The sequence below is a fragment of the Lipotes vexillifer genome, unplaced genomic scaffold (genome assembly GCF_000442215.2).
Source record: "Lipotes vexillifer unplaced genomic scaffold, Lipotes_vexillifer_v1.1 scaffold1387, whole genome shotgun sequence".
In the NCBI taxonomy this organism is placed as follows: Eukaryota; Metazoa; Chordata; class Mammalia; order Artiodactyla; family Lipotidae; genus Lipotes; species Lipotes vexillifer.
The window spans coordinates 2,126,588-2,145,619 of record NW_006790426.1 but is presented as its reverse complement, the minus strand read 5'-3'; the positions used below and the strand labels follow the sequence as shown (position 1 = coordinate 2,145,619).

The window sequence follows — 19,032 nt, the reverse complement described above, 5'->3', positions numbered from 1 at the left end:
GGCAAAGACCAAGTTTATTTGGCTTTTTATCTTTAACATACAGTGCAGAACTTGGTTGATAGCAGGTGCTCAACAATATTTCTGAAATAACAGGTCATGATTTCAATCACTTTTGCACATAATAAATGAAACCAGAAATCCAAAGACTGTTTCCACTTTTGTTTCTGCTAGTCAGTGCTGTTGATGCAACAGCATTCTAAACCCAGTGCCTTTTTTTTTTTTTTTTTTTTTTGCCTGCACCTCGCAGCATGTGGGATCTTAGTTCCCCAACCAGGGTTCGATCCGTAGTGAAAGCACGGTGTCCTAACCACCGGACCACCAGGGAATTTTCCCCGCAATGCTATTTTATTATTACAGATTATCTGCCAGTGTTTCCTCCTTCTTTTATCCACTTAGGGCTCTCATTTATCTGTTCAAATATAAAATATAATGAAAACACAAAGTAAGACAATTTTGTGTATGCATTTTCTATAGACAGTCATGGAAAGGGGTTAATAATAAATTCTGTTAATGTATTTCACTGTAATGCAAAGACAAAAAGCCACTAGGCTACATGTGAACAAGAGTACCACAGACATCTTGCAATTATGTGAGACTGTCACACACACACACAACGTTAAACACCTCTAGCTCTGACCAGTAAGTGGAAGTTGCTGTGACAACTCAAAATACTCCTATGAATTTCCAAATGCCCCTAGTTGAAAACCACTGACATAAAAAAAGCACACTTTTGGCTTTGTAATTTATAGATCAGGCATCACCTACAAGTCAAGCCCCAAACCAGATCTCTGCGACCTGGCCCTGCCCACCCCTGTATTCTCCTCCTGACCATCCCCACTATTCACCTGCCACCATAGCAACATTCAACGGCAACCACATCACATCCCTGCTGCCCACTCAATGGAGTGTCACAGTTACTTGTTCTGCTCTCTCTTCCGTAAGATCTTCACCCCCTCAATTTGTTGGCTGATTGATTCCTACTTCCTGTTCTGAGATCAGCCAAACCAGTGACCTGTCACCTTGCACTCTACCACCCCTCAAACTGGGCTATGAACCTCTTGTTTGTTCTCAAGTACCCTCCACATATCCGACTTGGTCAGATTTCCTGTTAAGTTGTTCTCATCACATCTGAACGACTCCTTTCTCATCATTAATACAATTATCTGCTAAGCTCAGTCTGACTTGCTATAAGCTCCATTAGGGCAGAACCTAGGAGGCAATATAGCATGGTGGCAATAAGAGCATGCAATCTGGAATCAGACAGACCTGGGTAGTGTCCTGGCTCTTCCATATACTAGCTGTGTGACCATGGCAAGTTACTCAACTTGCCTTAGTTTCATCATCTACAAAATGGGAAATTACCCATTTTACAGGATTACTGTGAGGTTAAATGCATAAGAAGAGCTTAACAGTGCCTAGAACATGAAAAGTACTATATAAAACATGTAAGTAGCATTATTCTTTTTCACTGCTTTATCCTTTGAATTGCCTAGCCACGTGTATGGCACATACATGGTAGGCATTTGAATTTGCTTAACATTTACAACACTCATCAAATTATATTAAAACAGTCTTTCACTAGACATGCCAAGAGACCGTCTTACTTATCTTCATTTTCCTCACACTGAGAACAGTGCTGAAAACACAGTGGTAACTCAGTAAATACCTGCTGAATTATTCAGTTAAAGTTCTTCAAAAGGGCCTATAAAATGTGAAACACTTACCTTTTTCCTCTGTGGTGGGTTCTGGGGGGCAGATGGGAGTCCCTCACAAGCCCTTTCGCCACCAGGTGACATGGATCCACGAGAGAGGTCTTTCATAAAACCATGCTCATATCTGCTGGGAAACCCTTCTGCAGGGGAACAATAGCCCCCATCCAAATGTAAAGGCTTCCTATCCCCTACTAGGGGAGACCCTCGATACAATCCATCTGCTCGAGGCATAGCGTTCAATGGGGAGTAGGCATACATCAAGTTAAACTCTGTCCGAAATGTCTGGTCCGAGTTTCTCACAAGGGTCTGATGTCCATCTCCACTCCTGCTTGTAAAGCCAGTCTCAGAGGTGGGTCCGACAGAGGGATGAGGAGCCAGGTCAGAATGACCCGAGCTGATCAGGGAAGGTCTGTCAGCACAGCTGTTAGTGTTGGAGTCAAGGTAGCCTACTTTTGTCAAGTCCAGGTCTTTTCGGTGACAAAGCTGAAAGAATAAAAATCAACGGAGACATGGGGTAGAGGAGAAAGGAAAAAGTCAAAGGCAGAAGAGGAGGGAAGTGAGGGGGCACAGGTGAATAAGAATAGGTAAGAGGGACGAAAGTATAAGAGAGAAAGCCATTAACATCTGTAAAGGTCCCATGTAATACCAGTGTATACACACCAGATTAACAAAGAATCCTGGCCTTCCCCAAATTGTTTTAAAGTCTTTCTGGAGGAGAATACTGGGAAAGTCAGAATTAGATAACTGGCCAAATGTGACTATTTTGCCTGCTTAGCCTTTCATCAGGTTTGCTGAGTCATCTTGCACTACATTCAGGGACTGGCAGTATAATTAGGGATTTACCTGAGCCCCATGGAGCCAAAGAGGTGAGAATAGTGTATTAAGATAACTGGCTTCTGGTGTTATTCATTTCTAAACTAATATTGATGGAAGGTGGGAGGAGGGAAAAAGGTGAAAGAAAGTAGAAAGTAGACGAAAAGTCAAGTATTTAAGTTACTGGTTCAGGGAAGAAGAATGGTATTACTTAACGACATCAACCAACCAGTTCTTCACTCACTTTCACTATTAAGTATGTATTTCTCATAAAACTTTCTGGCCACTCAATTCTTCTTTTTGCATCCTCTAACATATGTTAACATACCACAAGACCAATAATGCTCATCACTGCAGAGCATCTGAAATGCTGAAACGTACCAAAAATAAACCCATCTACTTGGTCATCATTACCTCCTAACATCAAGATTTTCTGCCACTATGTCAGCTATAGCTAACTCTCTAGAAAGAATAGTACCAGAAACCCAGATGACACACCATGTGAGCCTCCAAATTATGCTATCTTAGAATCTTTAGCAACTGAGGGAGAGCTTTACATTCCTTCCAAAATAGAGTAAAAAACACCCAGAAGACCTCTAGTACTAGAATACAATCTTCTTCAGTTTCACAGTCATCTATAAAATCCTACTGATTCAGAATTTGGTCACCTGTCACTGATTTTAGCACTAACTTTTTACTGGAAGGGTGTGGGTTTAACAGTTTAGTTAATTTCTGGAAGGTTATGAGAGACTATAACTTTCTCTTTAAGAGGAAAAAGGCTCCATGTGGATTCATGGAGTTAATCATTACTACGTTTGTGGATTCATGGAGTTAATCATTACTACGTTTGTCCAAATCTTTTAACAGTTAAGAAACTCTAGCACTAAAATCTGAATTTAACATCTCCATAGCAGGATTTGATATTCTAAGAGATACCATTTGTACAGCAACCATTTCCCAACCACTGCAGAATGGAGCCCTGAGTCACAGAAGCCATGGGCTGACTTAAGCTGAGAGGCATGACTCTTTCTAAAGAAGCTGCTTAATCTATCAACCAAAGCTCAAAACATCCAGTTAAACAGCTGTCAGGTTAACCTGGGAATAAGGCATAAATCACCGCCTAACTTTTCCAATATAAGCTGCTCCTTTATCAGCCCAAGATAATAAAGATCAAAAAACAGCTCCTACCAACTGTTGATATAACCTTCCTTATTTAACAAACACACTGTTAGACTTTCTTTAACAAGGTTCCCACCGCATCTTCAGCTCCTTTAAACTTGATTTCTAGATTCTATTCTTTAAGAAAACTCTTCAGCCATACCCTTCCCCCCCCACCCCCCACAAAGCAACAAAAACAAACCCACCACACACACACACACACACACACACACACACTACTTCATTTTCCTCCAGCTACAATGAGAGTTCTGAGTAACCACAGGCACACATGGGAAGATTCATTCAACTTACAGTGACCAATCGGCCACCCTCCAGCCCATCACCCCATTCACTCAGATCCCCCAGCCCTCCCCACACAGGCAGGAGCACACTCATGCACACTCACTCTCAGCCTCCAAGTGTGATTGAGATGGTGTGATAACTACCTCGGGTGACAGGGACTCGGGCCTATTCGCAGGGGAACTCTCAGGGGAGGATATGTTCTAGAGGAGGAAAAGCATCTTGTTATTCATCTACTCAAAGAAGCAAAACAAAACAAACAAAAAATAAAGCAAAAAAAAGCAAGCATAGATGGTTAGCCACAAATTTTGGGGGGTGGGGCAGGGAGAAGGGTAAGAAGGCACAAGGGAAATGTTCAAATGCAGAATTCATCTCGATGGACAGAATGACTTGTTAAAATGCTTCCTGGCGTCTTTGAAAGCATTTAAGGATAAACTGGTTATGTATCATGCTGTAAGTAAACATCTCAAGCAGATACCAAGAGTTAAATTGGTAAGTTTTTACACTATTACAGTATATGTCTTTCTATGTTAGAAGAGATTTCCTACAGTACTTGTTACTGAGGGGCACCCTACCACTCATTCCTCCTGCTTAGGGGCACCTTTTCTCTTCACCCCACACCCTATTCTGAATGTCACATTTCCTCAATTCTCCTGTGTGACTCAGGTCTGCCACCATTACCCAGGGAAACTGCTTAGCATGTTGGGGGCTGACAGGGCTAGGAAGATGGCCAGTTCCTCTTGAATGACAGTTGTAGAAGTTATGATTGATGGATTCTCTAGCTCATAGGCTAGATGGTTCTTAATAATCCAACTGGATCTGACCACCCCCACTAAGGTTCTTCTGATATTAAAATCCACTGTACTTTGAGGAATAGAGGGAAAAAAGAAGAAAAAAAAAAAACGGCAGATGTGTACACCTCCAGTCTCTGGTCCTAAACAGGGCTACCATTAGGGCGGCTTTTGCATGAGGCAGCACTCCCGTATGAAACAGGAACTGGGCAGTAAGTTCAGATGGGAAGGTATGAAGGGTAAAAAGCAGAGAATGACAGTAGTAGCTGTGACAAGGATTCAGGGGCAAGGTAGGGGAGGGCCTCTAATATCACAGGCTCTTGGACAGCTGTGGCCTGGGTGGCTGGCCCATCCTGGGGCAGGAAATGAGGCTGTTTTAGCAGAGCAGGGGTACTGGTGTTCACTTTATTCGGTGGGGTGGTAGTATGTGTGAGATGGATAGTAGGGTATGGCTCTCCAGGCAGGAAGACAAGGGAAGGGTTATTCTGCTGGAAAGGAGGGGTTCATTAAACTTGCCCCTCCCAATGTTGCTTTCACTTTTGTTTTGATGCTTCCCTTTTCTCATGATCTTGTTTCTCTTCTACTACATGTCTTTTCAACTCATTCCCTTAGCATTTCTCACTTTCCTCCTTTCAAAAATATTCTTCCCCCAACCAAGCTGACCTTTACTTGTGACACCTTTCTGCTATTTCTCTATGTCATAGTCTTAGATGGAAATAAGGCTCCCCACCTCCCCATACTAGAATATAGGAAAGAGTATAGCAATTAGAATGGTGATAAAGATGGTTGGGATGATGAAATCTGTTTTTTGAATTGATGAAAAAGGCCAAATTTTCTTAGTTAAATCATGAGACTAAAACAGTGAAAACATGCACCGAACTTTTTGAAAGGATCGGCTACTTAATGTATGTTTTCTTTCCCTCCTGGTATCCTAACATTATGCTTAGACTACGCATCACTAAAATGATCTCTGATTTAAAAAAATAGAAAATAAAAACACCTTACATTTGCATAGAATTTCAGTTATCCAAAACGCTGCAAGGGGTAGGAAACATACTGAGTGCTAAACCCGGCTGTTCTAGATGGCAACCCACCTTCTAATTTCACCTTTAATTATAATAAAACGTTAATTATAATAAAGTATGAAATTCTACTCCTAGAATCTACTGCCTCCCAGTGAGAACGTCCTCTCACGAAATTTTACCATCAAACTTCGGCTGCTAAATGAAAAATCAACTGCAATTAGATCCAAGTAAAGTTAGTAAGGCCCACATCAGCTGTTTTGCTATCTGACTAAAAAGAACGCCACAGGGAATTTGGTAAAGGGTAACTTCCCTAGAAATCAAATGTAACCAGAAGGTTCTGTTCGCCTTCTCAAAAAGGTTTGCTCCAAAAGTAAGTTAATATGGTCGAGTTTAGGTACAGAATACAGCTGTCTCTTACTTTCAAGGTTGCTAAGTTTCCTCTTTCTGAGTTAGTCATTTAAAGGTTCAGGTCTTTTAAATCTCCATGCTCTCATAAAAACTGAATAGGTAGGATGACACTGATTACAACATTCACCTTTATCAAAGAACACATCTGGAAAAGTGCAAGGTAGGGTCAGAGCTGAGTGTTTAGTCATCAGAACAAATTTTTCTGAGAAGGAATAGATAGTGTCTGTTTAATTTAATTATAAATCAAAGCAACATGCAATAGATGAGTTTTTTTTTTTTAACGCACGCACACGGATTCTATTCAGTAAAGCTGCTGTCACTCAAACTTGAATACTAAAGCAATTCAGAAGTAACTTTTTGAAACAGCTGACCAGAGAGCGAGTGTAATAAATCTGGTTCTTCTAAATGCATGTTGCTAGGCTCTTTCTACTTCTCATTCCTAACACATGAGAAGGGAAAGTAATCTGGGAATGAAAAAAACCCCTAAATTGCCATAAACCATACCTCAGTGCTTTCTAAATCTCTGTTTACTTAGGCACATGAGAATGCAAAATAACAGAATGCAAAATAACAAAGACACTTCACTTATTTAAAGGCCTAGAAATGGAGGCACAACCAATCAGTATAACCTGAGCTCTCAGGCAGGTGTCATTAATGGTTACTAAGCAGCTAGAGGCCTATTTTAACCAAGGTATACAGTAAAGATAAAGATCTAGCACGATTACCACCTAAAGTAATGGAGGTTGATGAATTGCATGCAAAAGATAAGATGAGTGTCACCTGTGGGAGCACTATTCCTATTTTGGGAAGTATGGGGACTGCCAAGATGAGAGGCTACCAGGTAATAGGTCACAATGACCCTGAGGTTTCCCATTCTCTTGCTAAGATGGGTGAAGAACATGGTAAAGAAACATCTGGAGTGATGTATTTGAAATGAGGAGGTGCAAATAATGATTTTCATATTCAGCACTCCCAACAACCAAACCCAAATCACCTCAAATTGCAGAGGAGTATTGCAGCGACTAGCAGTAGTAAGAGACGTGACTGGTGAGAACATGAGGCTGTATCCATTTCGACACTCCTCTTCTGGGTGAGATGGGCCAGGTGTGGTCAGCTGGGGGCTCTTTGAGCCTGGATTGGGAGGGGGTGGTGTGACTGGAGAAAGAGGCCGCAGTAACTTGGTAACATTCTGCTCCATCAGATAGCGAGATTTCCATTTCTTTAATGGGCTCAACAAGTCTGTGAAATACAAAGCTTGGATGAGAGGTCTGAAATTACATCCTCAAGGGCTGCTTCATAGTGAAGCCATTATTAATCACTAGCCCACAATGGCTGGTAACTCCACTTTTGCCTCATCCCATTGTTACCTCCTGCAATCAAACCAAAAGCCCAAAGACTTTTTAATTGTCACACTTAAAGTAATTCTCAAAACTCTCTACCTCCCAGAAAATCACCAGATGAGTTTGACCCTTCTGATAACTAATCCCTGGAGCTAATTTAATCTCTTGTAGTGGAAAATATAAATTTAGTTTTTTCACACTGAATTTCTGAACATCTCAAATCTGTGTCTCTTTGCTAAAATCACCCTCTACTGAATTGCCACGTCACCAGCTCAGTTTCAAGCTTTTATATATTTTTGCCATTCTTTAGCAGCTCTTTATGTAATATTCTTCTTTAGTAGGAAAGAGTTACGCATGATCACTTGATCCTTGTTGAGCCCTTAGTTTTATAGTGCTTCAAAGTGTGAAATCATTTCTACAGAAACTTCTCCCAATCATTTTCAAAAACTAGGGTGGTACTCCTTTCCTGATTGGAATATCCTACTTTCTACTGTACACTTCTTAGTTCCACTTAGAAAGGAAGTTAATATGCTATAAATTTTACTGACCACTCAGGCCAATGCACCCGTCTCACTTTCTCAAAGGAAAAATCTATTTTTATTCGTTTACAGTTCAAAGCTATTCATTTACTTAATACCTACGATATGGAAACCACTGAACCAGGTAAGTGGGGGAAAATGGTTATCATGTATTCTATTTTAAATGGGTTTACAAATGTGTCAGAAAAAGAAAAAATATATAAAACGTGTAATATACGTTTAAGAACCTCAACAGAGGTGATCATACTGCTATGTTAGTAAAAAAAAAAAAAAAATGCTTTTAAGTGCTTATTACACACCAGGCACTATACTACATGCTTTATGTGAATTATCAGATGTAATTTGAGTAACTCTACAAACCCAGTACTATTATTATCCCCACTTTACAGATAAGGAATTTGATGTATAAAGAGAGAAAGATTAGGTCACCTGATTCCCATCTACATTCTTAATCATTAGGTTAAATTATACCCCCAAGGCTTGGTGGAAGGAGTGAAATTTACCCCAAGTCTTTGAGGAAAAGTTTTCGGACAGTAATCAGAGCTGTGCTTGAGAAAGATTCTCCTGGTAGCAATGGTTAGGATGAGAATGGACACTGGGAAACTATTTGGAGTTAATGAAGTAAACAGAAAGAGTTATGAGGCTTGAACTAGGGCAGCAGAGGTTGAAGCAGAGACAAGAAATAAAAGCAAAAAACACTGGAGATACATATTTTTCCTTTCATATATATAAAAATTTAAAAATTTTCCTAGATTAGAAGTATATTTCTATTTTCCTTCTGTTCCAGATACTCATTTTTCTTTTCTCCTTTTGAAAAGTGCCTAGGTATAAACAAACAAACATGTGATTCATGACTTATACTTGGGTTTATATATTTCGAGAGTCTTAAACAGTGAATCTTTCAAAAGACTGCTATACTGCTAGGTCCAATGCTGTAACTACTAAAGGCAATTATGTAAGTGATAAAGTTGACTGTAGAAAAGTTATAAAGTTCAGATGAACTCTCCCACCCCCAAAATCAACTTAAAGGTCATTCATTTAAAATATATTTACTGAGTACTTATTATGATATATTCAACAAGAGACCTGACACCTGCCCTTATGAGGTTTATGGGCCAGTGGTAATCTGCGTACTTTTTTCTACGAACGGCACTATATTTACAAAATTGTTTTTTTCAAGTTTCATTTTTCTTCTTTTTGCCATACACAGCTATCAAATTTCATGTGGTTAAATCTAACTTTTATGGTTTTTTACCTTTACTCAAATAATTCCCAAGGTTATATAAACACCCACCCACATATTGAAACACATACATAACTTGACATCATATCCACAAATTAATTCATTGTTAATATGCTGGTGTATTTTCATCTAGAACTCTTTCCTGACATGTCCTTACTCACCCTGTCTAAATCACACTGGACAATAACCTACTATTTTCAATCAGAAATACACAGTAAAAATCCTTCCATTACAATGACAAAAATGTTACAATTATATTTTAATTTTATTAATAGTCTTTGGCTATACAATGTTTTATATTTTTATTTAGTCAAATGTATCAACCATTTCCCTTATTTTCTGCCTCTGATGCCATGTTTTTGTCACCCCACCCCAAGACTATAAAAATACTGACCAATTTTCCCTTTATCTCCATATTTAATTTTTGAATTCAACTCAGAACATATAGTAGTTTCGGTACTAGTATGTCCTATCCTTTTCCACAGGTCAAATGGCTAGCATATTCTTCCAAATTCTTCTGTAATTATAGAATAATCATATTTCTCTATTGATTTGAAATATGACATTTATTCGACTAGATACTGGGTTTAGTTCTGAATGTTATTCTGTACACTTTTTAGTAAAATTGTTTGGGCAATTCCAGTTATTCTACTCTAGCTCTCCAAAATATTTTGCCTATTCTAGCATACTTGTTCATGTCAATGAACTGTAGAAATCATTTGTCAACTAGGCTGATACTGGGACTTCCCTGGCAGTCCAGTGGTTGGGACTTTGCCTTCCAATGCAGAGGGTGTGGGTTCGATCCCTGGTCAGGGAGCTGGGATCCCACATGCCTCACGGCCAAAAAACCAAAACATAGAGCAGAAACAATATTGTAACAAATTCAATAAAGACTTTAAAAATGGTCCACATCAAAAAACAAACAAACAACTTTAAAACAAACTAACAAACACTATGCTGATACTACACCCTCCCCAAGGCTGACTGGGGTTGTATTAAATTCATGAGTAATTTGTCGAGAATTCTAACTGAGCACCGTGGCATGATCTTTTAGCTACTCATGCCTTCATTTATATTCCTCCTCCTCATTATTATTATTATTTTGGCTCCGCTGCGCAGCTTGTGGGATCTTAGTTCCCTGACTAGGTATTGAACCCAGGCCCTCAGCTGTGAGAGTGTGAAGTTCTAACCACTGGACCGCCAAGGAATTCCTTATATTCCTCTTCATTATAGATCTGCCACATTTCTAATTAGGTTTATTCTCCAGTGTTCACTATTTTCTGTTACCACTGTGAACTGGATGTATTTCTCCCTGTGTATTACCTAAATGTTATTGCTAACATGTAAGAAAATGTTTACATATTTTTGTACCCAGCTACCCTATTGATCTCTACCAGTTTTTCAGTTAATTCTCTAGGCTTTTCCAGGTAGAGCAGCATATTATTTGTATACAATGGCAACAAATACATCCTCTTTACCAAAACTTTTATCTCATAGATCTTCTTTTTGGTAATCAGTTTGGATAACAATTCTAGATGTTGTTATATAAGAATGGTAATACTGGGATAAGTTGATAACCAATTTAAAAGTTTAATCTAACTAGTTTTCACCATGAAACATAACTGGCAATTGTTTTCAGATAGATGTAAAATAAAAAATCATTCAGTATGTCATTTTATTAGATTTATCATTAAATTCACAGTTACTGTGTTATTACTCCCCCTTCTCCATTAGGCTGGCTAATAAATTATATGAATAATATTTCAAATACTGAACCAACCACCTTTACATTCCACGGAAAAATTTTATTTCATCATAACATACTATTCTTTTAATATTCTTACAGAGTCAAGATTCAGATCAGTGAAATCTAATTCAAAAGTAGTACTGTGCTATTTTTTGGAGGTTAATTTGATAAAATAGAGTAAAAAATTTAATGCTACTGTATAGTATTCCACCAAAAGTATGTGTAATAGAAGATAAACCACAAATTCTAACATTTCTTTATTTGTTGAAACCCAGGTTGTTTTTATCCTGCATATGTTTGTAATTATTAATAATTCCATGACTAACACTTTGTATAAAAATTTTGGTCCACACCTATTTCTACAGAACAAGTACCTAGAACAACAACTACTAGGTTAAGGAATGAATTTTTAAAATGCATGACAGGGACTTCCCTGGTGGTGCAGTGGTTAAGAATCCACCTGCCAATGCAGGGGACACAGGTTTGAGCCCTGGTCCGGGAAGATCCCACATGCCGCGGAGCAACTAAACCTGTACGCCACAACTACTGAGCCTGCGCTCTAGAGCCCGGGAGCCACAACTACTGAGCCCGCACGCTTAGAGCCTGTGCTCTGCAACAAGAGAAGCCACTGCAATGAGAAACCGTGCACTGCAAGGAAGAGTAGCTCCCGCTTGCCGCAACTAGAGAAAAGCCTGCACGCAGCAACAAAGATCCAATGCAGCCAAAAAAATAAAATGCATGATAAATCTTACCAAATTGCTAGTAGAGATATTACTTCCTTGTCATATATATATATATTTTTTTGCGGTACGCGGGCCTCACTGTTGTAGCCTCTCCCGTTGCGGAGCACAGGCTCCGGACGCGCAGGCTCAGCGGCCATGGCTCACGGGCCTAGCCGCTCCGTGGCATGTGGGATCTTCCCGGACTGGGGCATGAACCCATGTCCCCCTGCATCAGCAGGCGGACTCTCAACCACTGCTCCACCAGGGAAGCCCTTCCCTGTCATTTTTATTGCAAATCCTTTCTCCCAATATTGTTGTCCTCTATTGATTCAGAGAACTAAGGACATAGAAACATTGTTTATTTAACTTTAATTAAAAAACACGGGGGCTTCCCTGGTGGTGCGGTGGTTGAGAGTCCGCCTGCCGATGCAGGGTACACGGGCTCGTGACCCAGTCCGGAAGATCCCACATGCCGTGGAGCGGCTAGGCCAGTAAGCCATGGCCGCTGAGCCTGCCCGTCCGGAGCCTGTGCTCTGCAACAGGAGAGGTCACAACAGTGAGAGGCCCGTGTACCGCAAAAACAAAAACAAAACCCAAACCCCAAACAATGAATGCACATAGAATTTACTTTGGCAAAGATCTAAGTCTTTCTCATCCCCCATGCAAGTAAAAATTCCAGAATAATTTACCAAATCTTTCACTTCCATAAGGCTTGCTTCTGGCTATTCTGTTCCACATATACATCCATTATTGCACCTGTACTAACTACCAGCTTCTAGATTCATAATAGAAGTTAAGTTTTACACTTCTAGGTAAAGTACTTCTTTGTCATTACTTTTTCAATTTTTTCTTATTTTCATGTTTACTTTTTATGATAAACTTCCAAAATCATTTAATCAAACCCCCAAACAAACTAGTTTGATGGAAACTATCTGAAGCCAGGAAAGAAACTGATTCATTATATTTCTTCTTCCCATTAATCAGTATGGGAGTTCCCTTCATTTCCTCAAGACTTAAAAAGTATTTCTCAGTAATGATTTGCTTTGCATGCCCCCACCCTAATTCCTAGGCAGTTTCTCAGTTCTGTTAAGTTTGGCAATGAAAATTTTTTTCTTCATTTTCTTGGTACATAAATGGTATTAATTTTTGCACATCCAGCAGTTTTATTGAACTCCTGTTAATTTTTTCAAATGATTGTTTAGGCTCTCCTAGATATCCACATCATTTACAAATAATGAACATTATGTCCTCCCCTGCCTGAAGAGTAATACCATTTATTTCCATACAACTTTCGCTTCTAGGAACTTAGAATCTTTAATGTATCCTAGGATATGACTAATTTCTGTAAATGTTTCATAAATGCTCGACAAGAAATCTGTAGATAATGACAATAATAATTCCTATTAAGGGTCTGATACGGTAATTTATGTACCTTAATTTAATCTCCTATTAGCTCTACAAAGCAGATATTACTATACCCATTTCACAGATGAGGCTCAAAGATAACTTTATAACTTGCACAACATCATATAGTTAGTAAAGGGTAGAGATGGTCTTCAAACTCAGGTCTGTTGGATTCTTTCTACTACACCAGTTTGTATCACTTTTTTTCTTTTTTCCCTTTTTTGATTAATATTTTCTTGATCTTTTTGAGAGGAAAAAACAAAACCAAAGAAACCAAATAAAAATAATTCCTCAGGATTTACACTAACTTGTAGCAATATACCAAGTCACTTATTTGAGTACTGATTGTTATTTTTTTTTTTTGCAGTATGTGGGCTTCTCACTGTTGTGGCCTCTCCCGTTGCGGAGCACAGGCTCCGGACACGCAGGCTCAGCGGCCATGGCTCATGGGCCCAGCCGCTCTGCGGCATGTGGGATCTTCCCGGACCAGGCCACGAACCCGTGTCCCCTGCATCGGCAGGCGGACTCACAACCAATGCGCCACCAGGGAAGCCCTGCTTGGTTGTAATTAAATATTTTCCTGTTTACGTTGTTCCTGAAGGGCAAGGTGTGTCCTTTGAATGTTTCTCACTGCTAGAGACGAGAGAAGTTCAATAAAGGTTGGTGACTAACAGTCCTAATTCCATTCCAACCAGGGCACATAATAACAAAGGCACTTTCCCTATGAGTCTTTGCCAGTCACACACACACACACACACACACACACACACACACACACACACACACGTGTGTATACGAGATAGAAGATTTCAGTTAAGTTATACTCTCACCGTACTGTAAAAGCTGCCAATAAATTGGTAATATTGACGGAAATCTGTTACCAGCATTTCTTTATGTTAACCTGGTTTGAGTAAATCTCCCTAATATGTGGTGAAGAGAATAAGATATTTTAAATACATGGTATCATTTATCTTCCAGATGTTCTACACTGGGATCTTATTATCCTGAGGTTACACATGCGATAACTTACAAGGTATAATCCAATCTAGGGATAGAAAAACAAAGTCAATAATTTAAAAAAAATCTGTTTTTAGTAGCCTATTTTTCCCCCAAATACAGTATTACACAAAGTTTTAATATAAAGCAGATATTCCTAGTACAAATCTCTTTATTTAATTCAAGTTCATATTTACTCATACAATAAACAGAAACAAAGAAGCGGTTTTTATGAAAATCTGAACTATTACTATGTGACTTTTAGCATCTTATTTATTTTGGTATTTTGTTTTGATGGCATAATATTCACAAAATTGATTTAGAGATAAAGAAACTAAGAGGAATCACACAGAACTTTTCAATTAAAGTAATACTGGCCAAGAGAAACCGGTAATAAGACTATCCCAAAATAAGTTAAGTTGGTATCAAGTCCATACACCAGTGCTTTCAACTGCAATTCAATTAAAACCCCTTCAAGAGTCACTGGAAAACCAGTGGGCCAGATGATTTTACATGACCCTCCAGTTTGAAAACAACCAATTCATAATAATTTCTCATTTACTTCACTCATACCCTGCCCCTTCAACCAAGTCCCACCCAACTCAATCACCTACGATTTTGATTCTTTCCTGAATAATAGTGCCCCGCATCTTTCTTGCTTATTTCCCCTCTTATAAATATGGATATAGATTTCCTAAACTTACTACTTTAAATGTATCTAACCTTTTTTTAACCATTTCTGCTGTTATCTGTACACTGTCTAGTTCCTTCTTTGTCGTCCTGGGAATACTGATCCCTGACTTGAGATCTCTCTCTTCCTCTGTAAAGACAGATGTAAAGTAACTATTTAGAGAACAATGCTATTTCTTTTTTTTTGTATCAGACTTTTTAAAGTACTCAGTGAAATTTTTTATGTAGACCCAAAACAATCACTGCTCATGTATTCAGAAAGGTCTGCCACACATACCTGCATTGTCTTTGCAGATACTAGAAGAATTACTATTCTCATTACTTTGGTATAGGTGCTGAGTTCTAGTCTCTTGGGGTACAGATGATGTCTGGGTCATCCCTTCTTCCAAGGCTTGCTTTATCCAGCGCTATAATGGGAAAAGAACCAGGGAATTATCAATAATCATTTAAAACTATTTAGGTCACCTATTTTAAATGCATTAGCCAGGTCATTACATATCAACTGGTGAGAGATGCAATACAATGCATTCATTCGGGTCCACAGTCAAGTAGTTTTTGTCTTGTGTTTCAGCATTCTAGGATAGTGCCCCATCAATTCCTTTTATGGGGCATAACTGAGAAAACCTGGATTACACATAATGAAGTCCCACAAAAAAGCCCAAAGCAATAAAAAAAAAAAGATTACTATTTAACTTTTCATATTGCTTAGAATGGGATAAATGGGAAAAAGATAAGGAAGAAATCTTAGCATTTATTTAAGAGAGACTCTGATCACACAGGATGAAACTAGCACATAAAATAAGTGCACAGAAGGAAGATAAAAGATCTCTTACGAGCTGTCTGCCCTGTGTTGGGCATATGTGAATAATCGAAAAGATTCACAGGAAAACTTTGGATGAGGATAAACAGCTCTTCACTACAAGTATCGAAATGCTTCCAGAAGTCTATTCTCAGAATATCTTCTGAGTTTCCCCTCCTTATTAAGTAAGTAGTTTGGTTAAATTATGCATGAATAATACAAATCATCACCTGAATAAACGACCTTCTTGCAGAAATCAAAAAGGCAAACAAGTAAAAAAGAGCTCTCTAATCCGTCATTTTTTGTTGTGAATAATGGAATCTAAAATGATGGAAATAGATTTTTGTCAGAAAGTAAGCCTGCAGAGATTAGCGTAATAAGATTATGCATCCTGTGGAAGAGAGAAAATTTGTTACCTGTAATTGTGTTCTCTTAAGATACACAGTTGTAGGTTGCTCACCACTCTGTGGCTCTCCTGCCCTGACATAAGACAGATCGAATTTTGATAAACATCAATTTCTGAGTCAGACCCTATCCCAAATAGGAAGAGCAAAGGTGATTATAACTTTACACCTTTAGAAAACCAATATTACATGTAAGTAAATATTCTCTTTACCAAAGAGAGAAATTCTAATAGATTTACCCTCTTAGAAACTTAGGAAATAATGTGAGGAAACCAGACCATGTGGTCTGCCAAATGAAAGCAAGAATAAAATTATGAACATGAGGGGGTAAAGAGTGAGTAAGTACCTAAGAAAGACAGCTCAGCATCTATTGAATCACATCAGCATTTTAGGATTTGATCAGGTCTCTGAAAAGCCAAAACAAGACCAAGAATGAACTAACTCTCCTACATACAGAATATTGATATAAAGATGAAAACTGTCAGAACCATAGCTCCTTACATAGAAGAGACCTCAGAGGTTACCTTGTCTAACGCATTCATTGTACAGATGGGGAAAGTAAGGCCAGGAGGCCAAAAAAAGTGAAAATCCTTTGTTATAGATACCTTAGTACATACAAGTTTTTCATCAGAGCAGATGACAGGACTCATTTGGGGTCACTGTGCTTTCTTCCTAGAGAAGTCAATTTCTTATATTTCCAGTGTCAAATAGATGCACCCATAAAAGAACACTCTGGATCTGATGACTACAAAAAGGGAAAGTAAAACCAGGACAAGGGCATTCTAAGGAATAAGATGCTGCTTTGGTTAGCTTAAGGTCGAACACAGCAACATGATCAAACCCATTCCTCCCTGGCCCTATATGTACGTCTATACAATATTTCAGGGCCTGTAAAGAAGGAACATGAACAGCTACTTGTATCTAACAAATTCCAATCACCCCTACAGATAATAAATTAGACAACCCCTCTCCCCAAGTTCTAGCTACACTTATTAAGGTCAAAACATTTCTCCCTTCCCTGAAAGTCTGTGTTGAAGACATTTTTAGGAAGCTCAGAGAAGGGCAACAGAAATGTCTTAAAGGGTCTCATTACGATGGGGAAAGAGAAAGGAATTAATTTGGGTTTTAGGGTCCAAAGACCTGGATTGAAATTTGGCTGTGTCTCTTACTAGACGCCTAACTCTGGGCCAGTTACTGAACGCTTCTGAGCCAAAGCTTCTGGATCTGTAAATTGAAGCAATAATCCCAGCCTCACACGGTTATCATGAATGGTGAGACAGTGTATGTGAAGAAAGCTTGTAGCACAGTACTGGGCACACATGTTCAGTGAGGACTCGTTCAACTGAATTTCAGTGCTATGTACAGAGATATACAGATTAACAACACTCCAGTGCACATCATGAAATACCAATGCAAAACACAGTGTTTCATTTTCAGTCTGAACGGGAAACCAAATGCCCACACATATTATGCCTACAAGGTAAGTTTAGAGATTTAGAGAGAGCAAGGAGGGATACTACCCAAAGGCTTCTTAGCCAGTCATAAATGCTTCCATTCTAAAATAACAAGTGAAGTAAAATCCAACAAAAGACATGCCATAACATGCTAGTTAAGAACTGTGAATCGATTTAATTTAGAAACTACAGAGACATCATAAAACATTCTGCCAAATACTCTAAGAATCTGGGTGCAAATATACCCATGCAGCTTTATACTGTTTTAACTTATGAAGCTTTTACCTCCTTTAATCAGATATGAAAGAGTAAGCCTATTAAGAATGTACACTGTTCTAACTAATCCCACGGAGGATGGTTGTTCTCATCTATCTGTTTAAATTATATTCTTCTCTGAGGGATTTTCAGAAATTTATTACAATTTTGTTTTAGCATGGAAATCTTCTTAGGTCCTGTACTATATGAGTACTTTCTAACCAATCTAAAAAATCTTCTCCTTCCCCATCTAGGATAAAGCTGAGTTCAATTTCTATATAAGGCCCAACTTCATTAATTTTGTCCCATAAAAAGTTACAGTCTTGTTGTGTAATATAATCTTGATACATTAACAGCAACTATTAAATCTGTGATTAAAACTGCTGGTGGGAATGTGAATTGGTTCAGCCACTATGGAGAACAGTATGGAGGTTCCTTAAAAAACTACAAATAGAACTACCATACGACCCAGCAATCCCACTACTGGGCATATACCCTGAGGAAACCAAAATTCAAAAAGAGTCATGTACCAAAATGTTCATTGCAGCTCTATTTACAATAGCCTGGAGATGGAAACAACCTAAGTGCCCATCATCGGATGAATGGATAAAGAAGATGTGGCACATATATACAATGGAATATTACTCAGCCATAAAAAGAAACAAAATTGAGCTATTTGTAATTAGGTGGATAGACCTAGAGTCTGTCATACAGCGTGAAGCAAGTCAGAAAGAGAAGGACAAATGCCGTCTGCTAACACATATATATGGAATTTAAGAAAAAAAAATGTTATGAAGAACCTAGGGGTAAAACAGGAATAAAGACACAGACCTACTGGAGAACAGACTTGAGGATATGGGGAGGGGGAAGGGTGAGGTGTGTTAGGGCGAGAGAGAGACATGGACATATATATACTAACAAACGTAAGGTAGATAGCCAGTGGGAAGCAGCCGCATGGCACAGGGAAACCGGCTCGGTTCTTTGTGGCTGTCTGGAGGGGTGGGATAGGGAGGGTGGGAGGGAGGGAGACAAAGAGGGAAGAGATATGGGAACATATATATATGTATAACTGACTCACTCTGTTATAAAGCAGAAACTAACACACCATTGTAAAGCAATTATACCCCAACAAATATGTTAAAAAAAAAAAAACTAAGATAAAAATATAAGCAATGGAAAAAACTTAAAAAAAAAAAAAAGGAATCAAAAAAATCTCCCATATGAACTGAATC

At 38.7% G+C, this 19,032-nt stretch overlaps 1 protein-coding gene across 2 annotated transcripts in view; it reads right to left on the bottom strand.

Moving 5' to 3' along the window:
- SETD5 (SET domain containing 5) overlaps positions 1-19,032 on the bottom strand; it is a 101,818-nt gene that overhangs the window by 3,989 nt on the left and 78,797 nt on the right. For both annotated transcript variants that reach the window (XM_007463717.1, XM_007463718.1), the window contains 3 exons: positions 15,166-15,295; positions 7,202-7,446; positions 1,725-2,195 (listed from right to left, as the gene is read on the bottom strand). In XM_007463717.1, the coding sequence (XP_007463779.1) occupies positions 1,725-2,195; positions 7,202-7,446; positions 15,166-15,295 (846 nt within the window). The remainder of the gene's footprint in view (positions 1-1,724; positions 2,196-7,201; positions 7,447-15,165; positions 15,296-19,032) is intronic.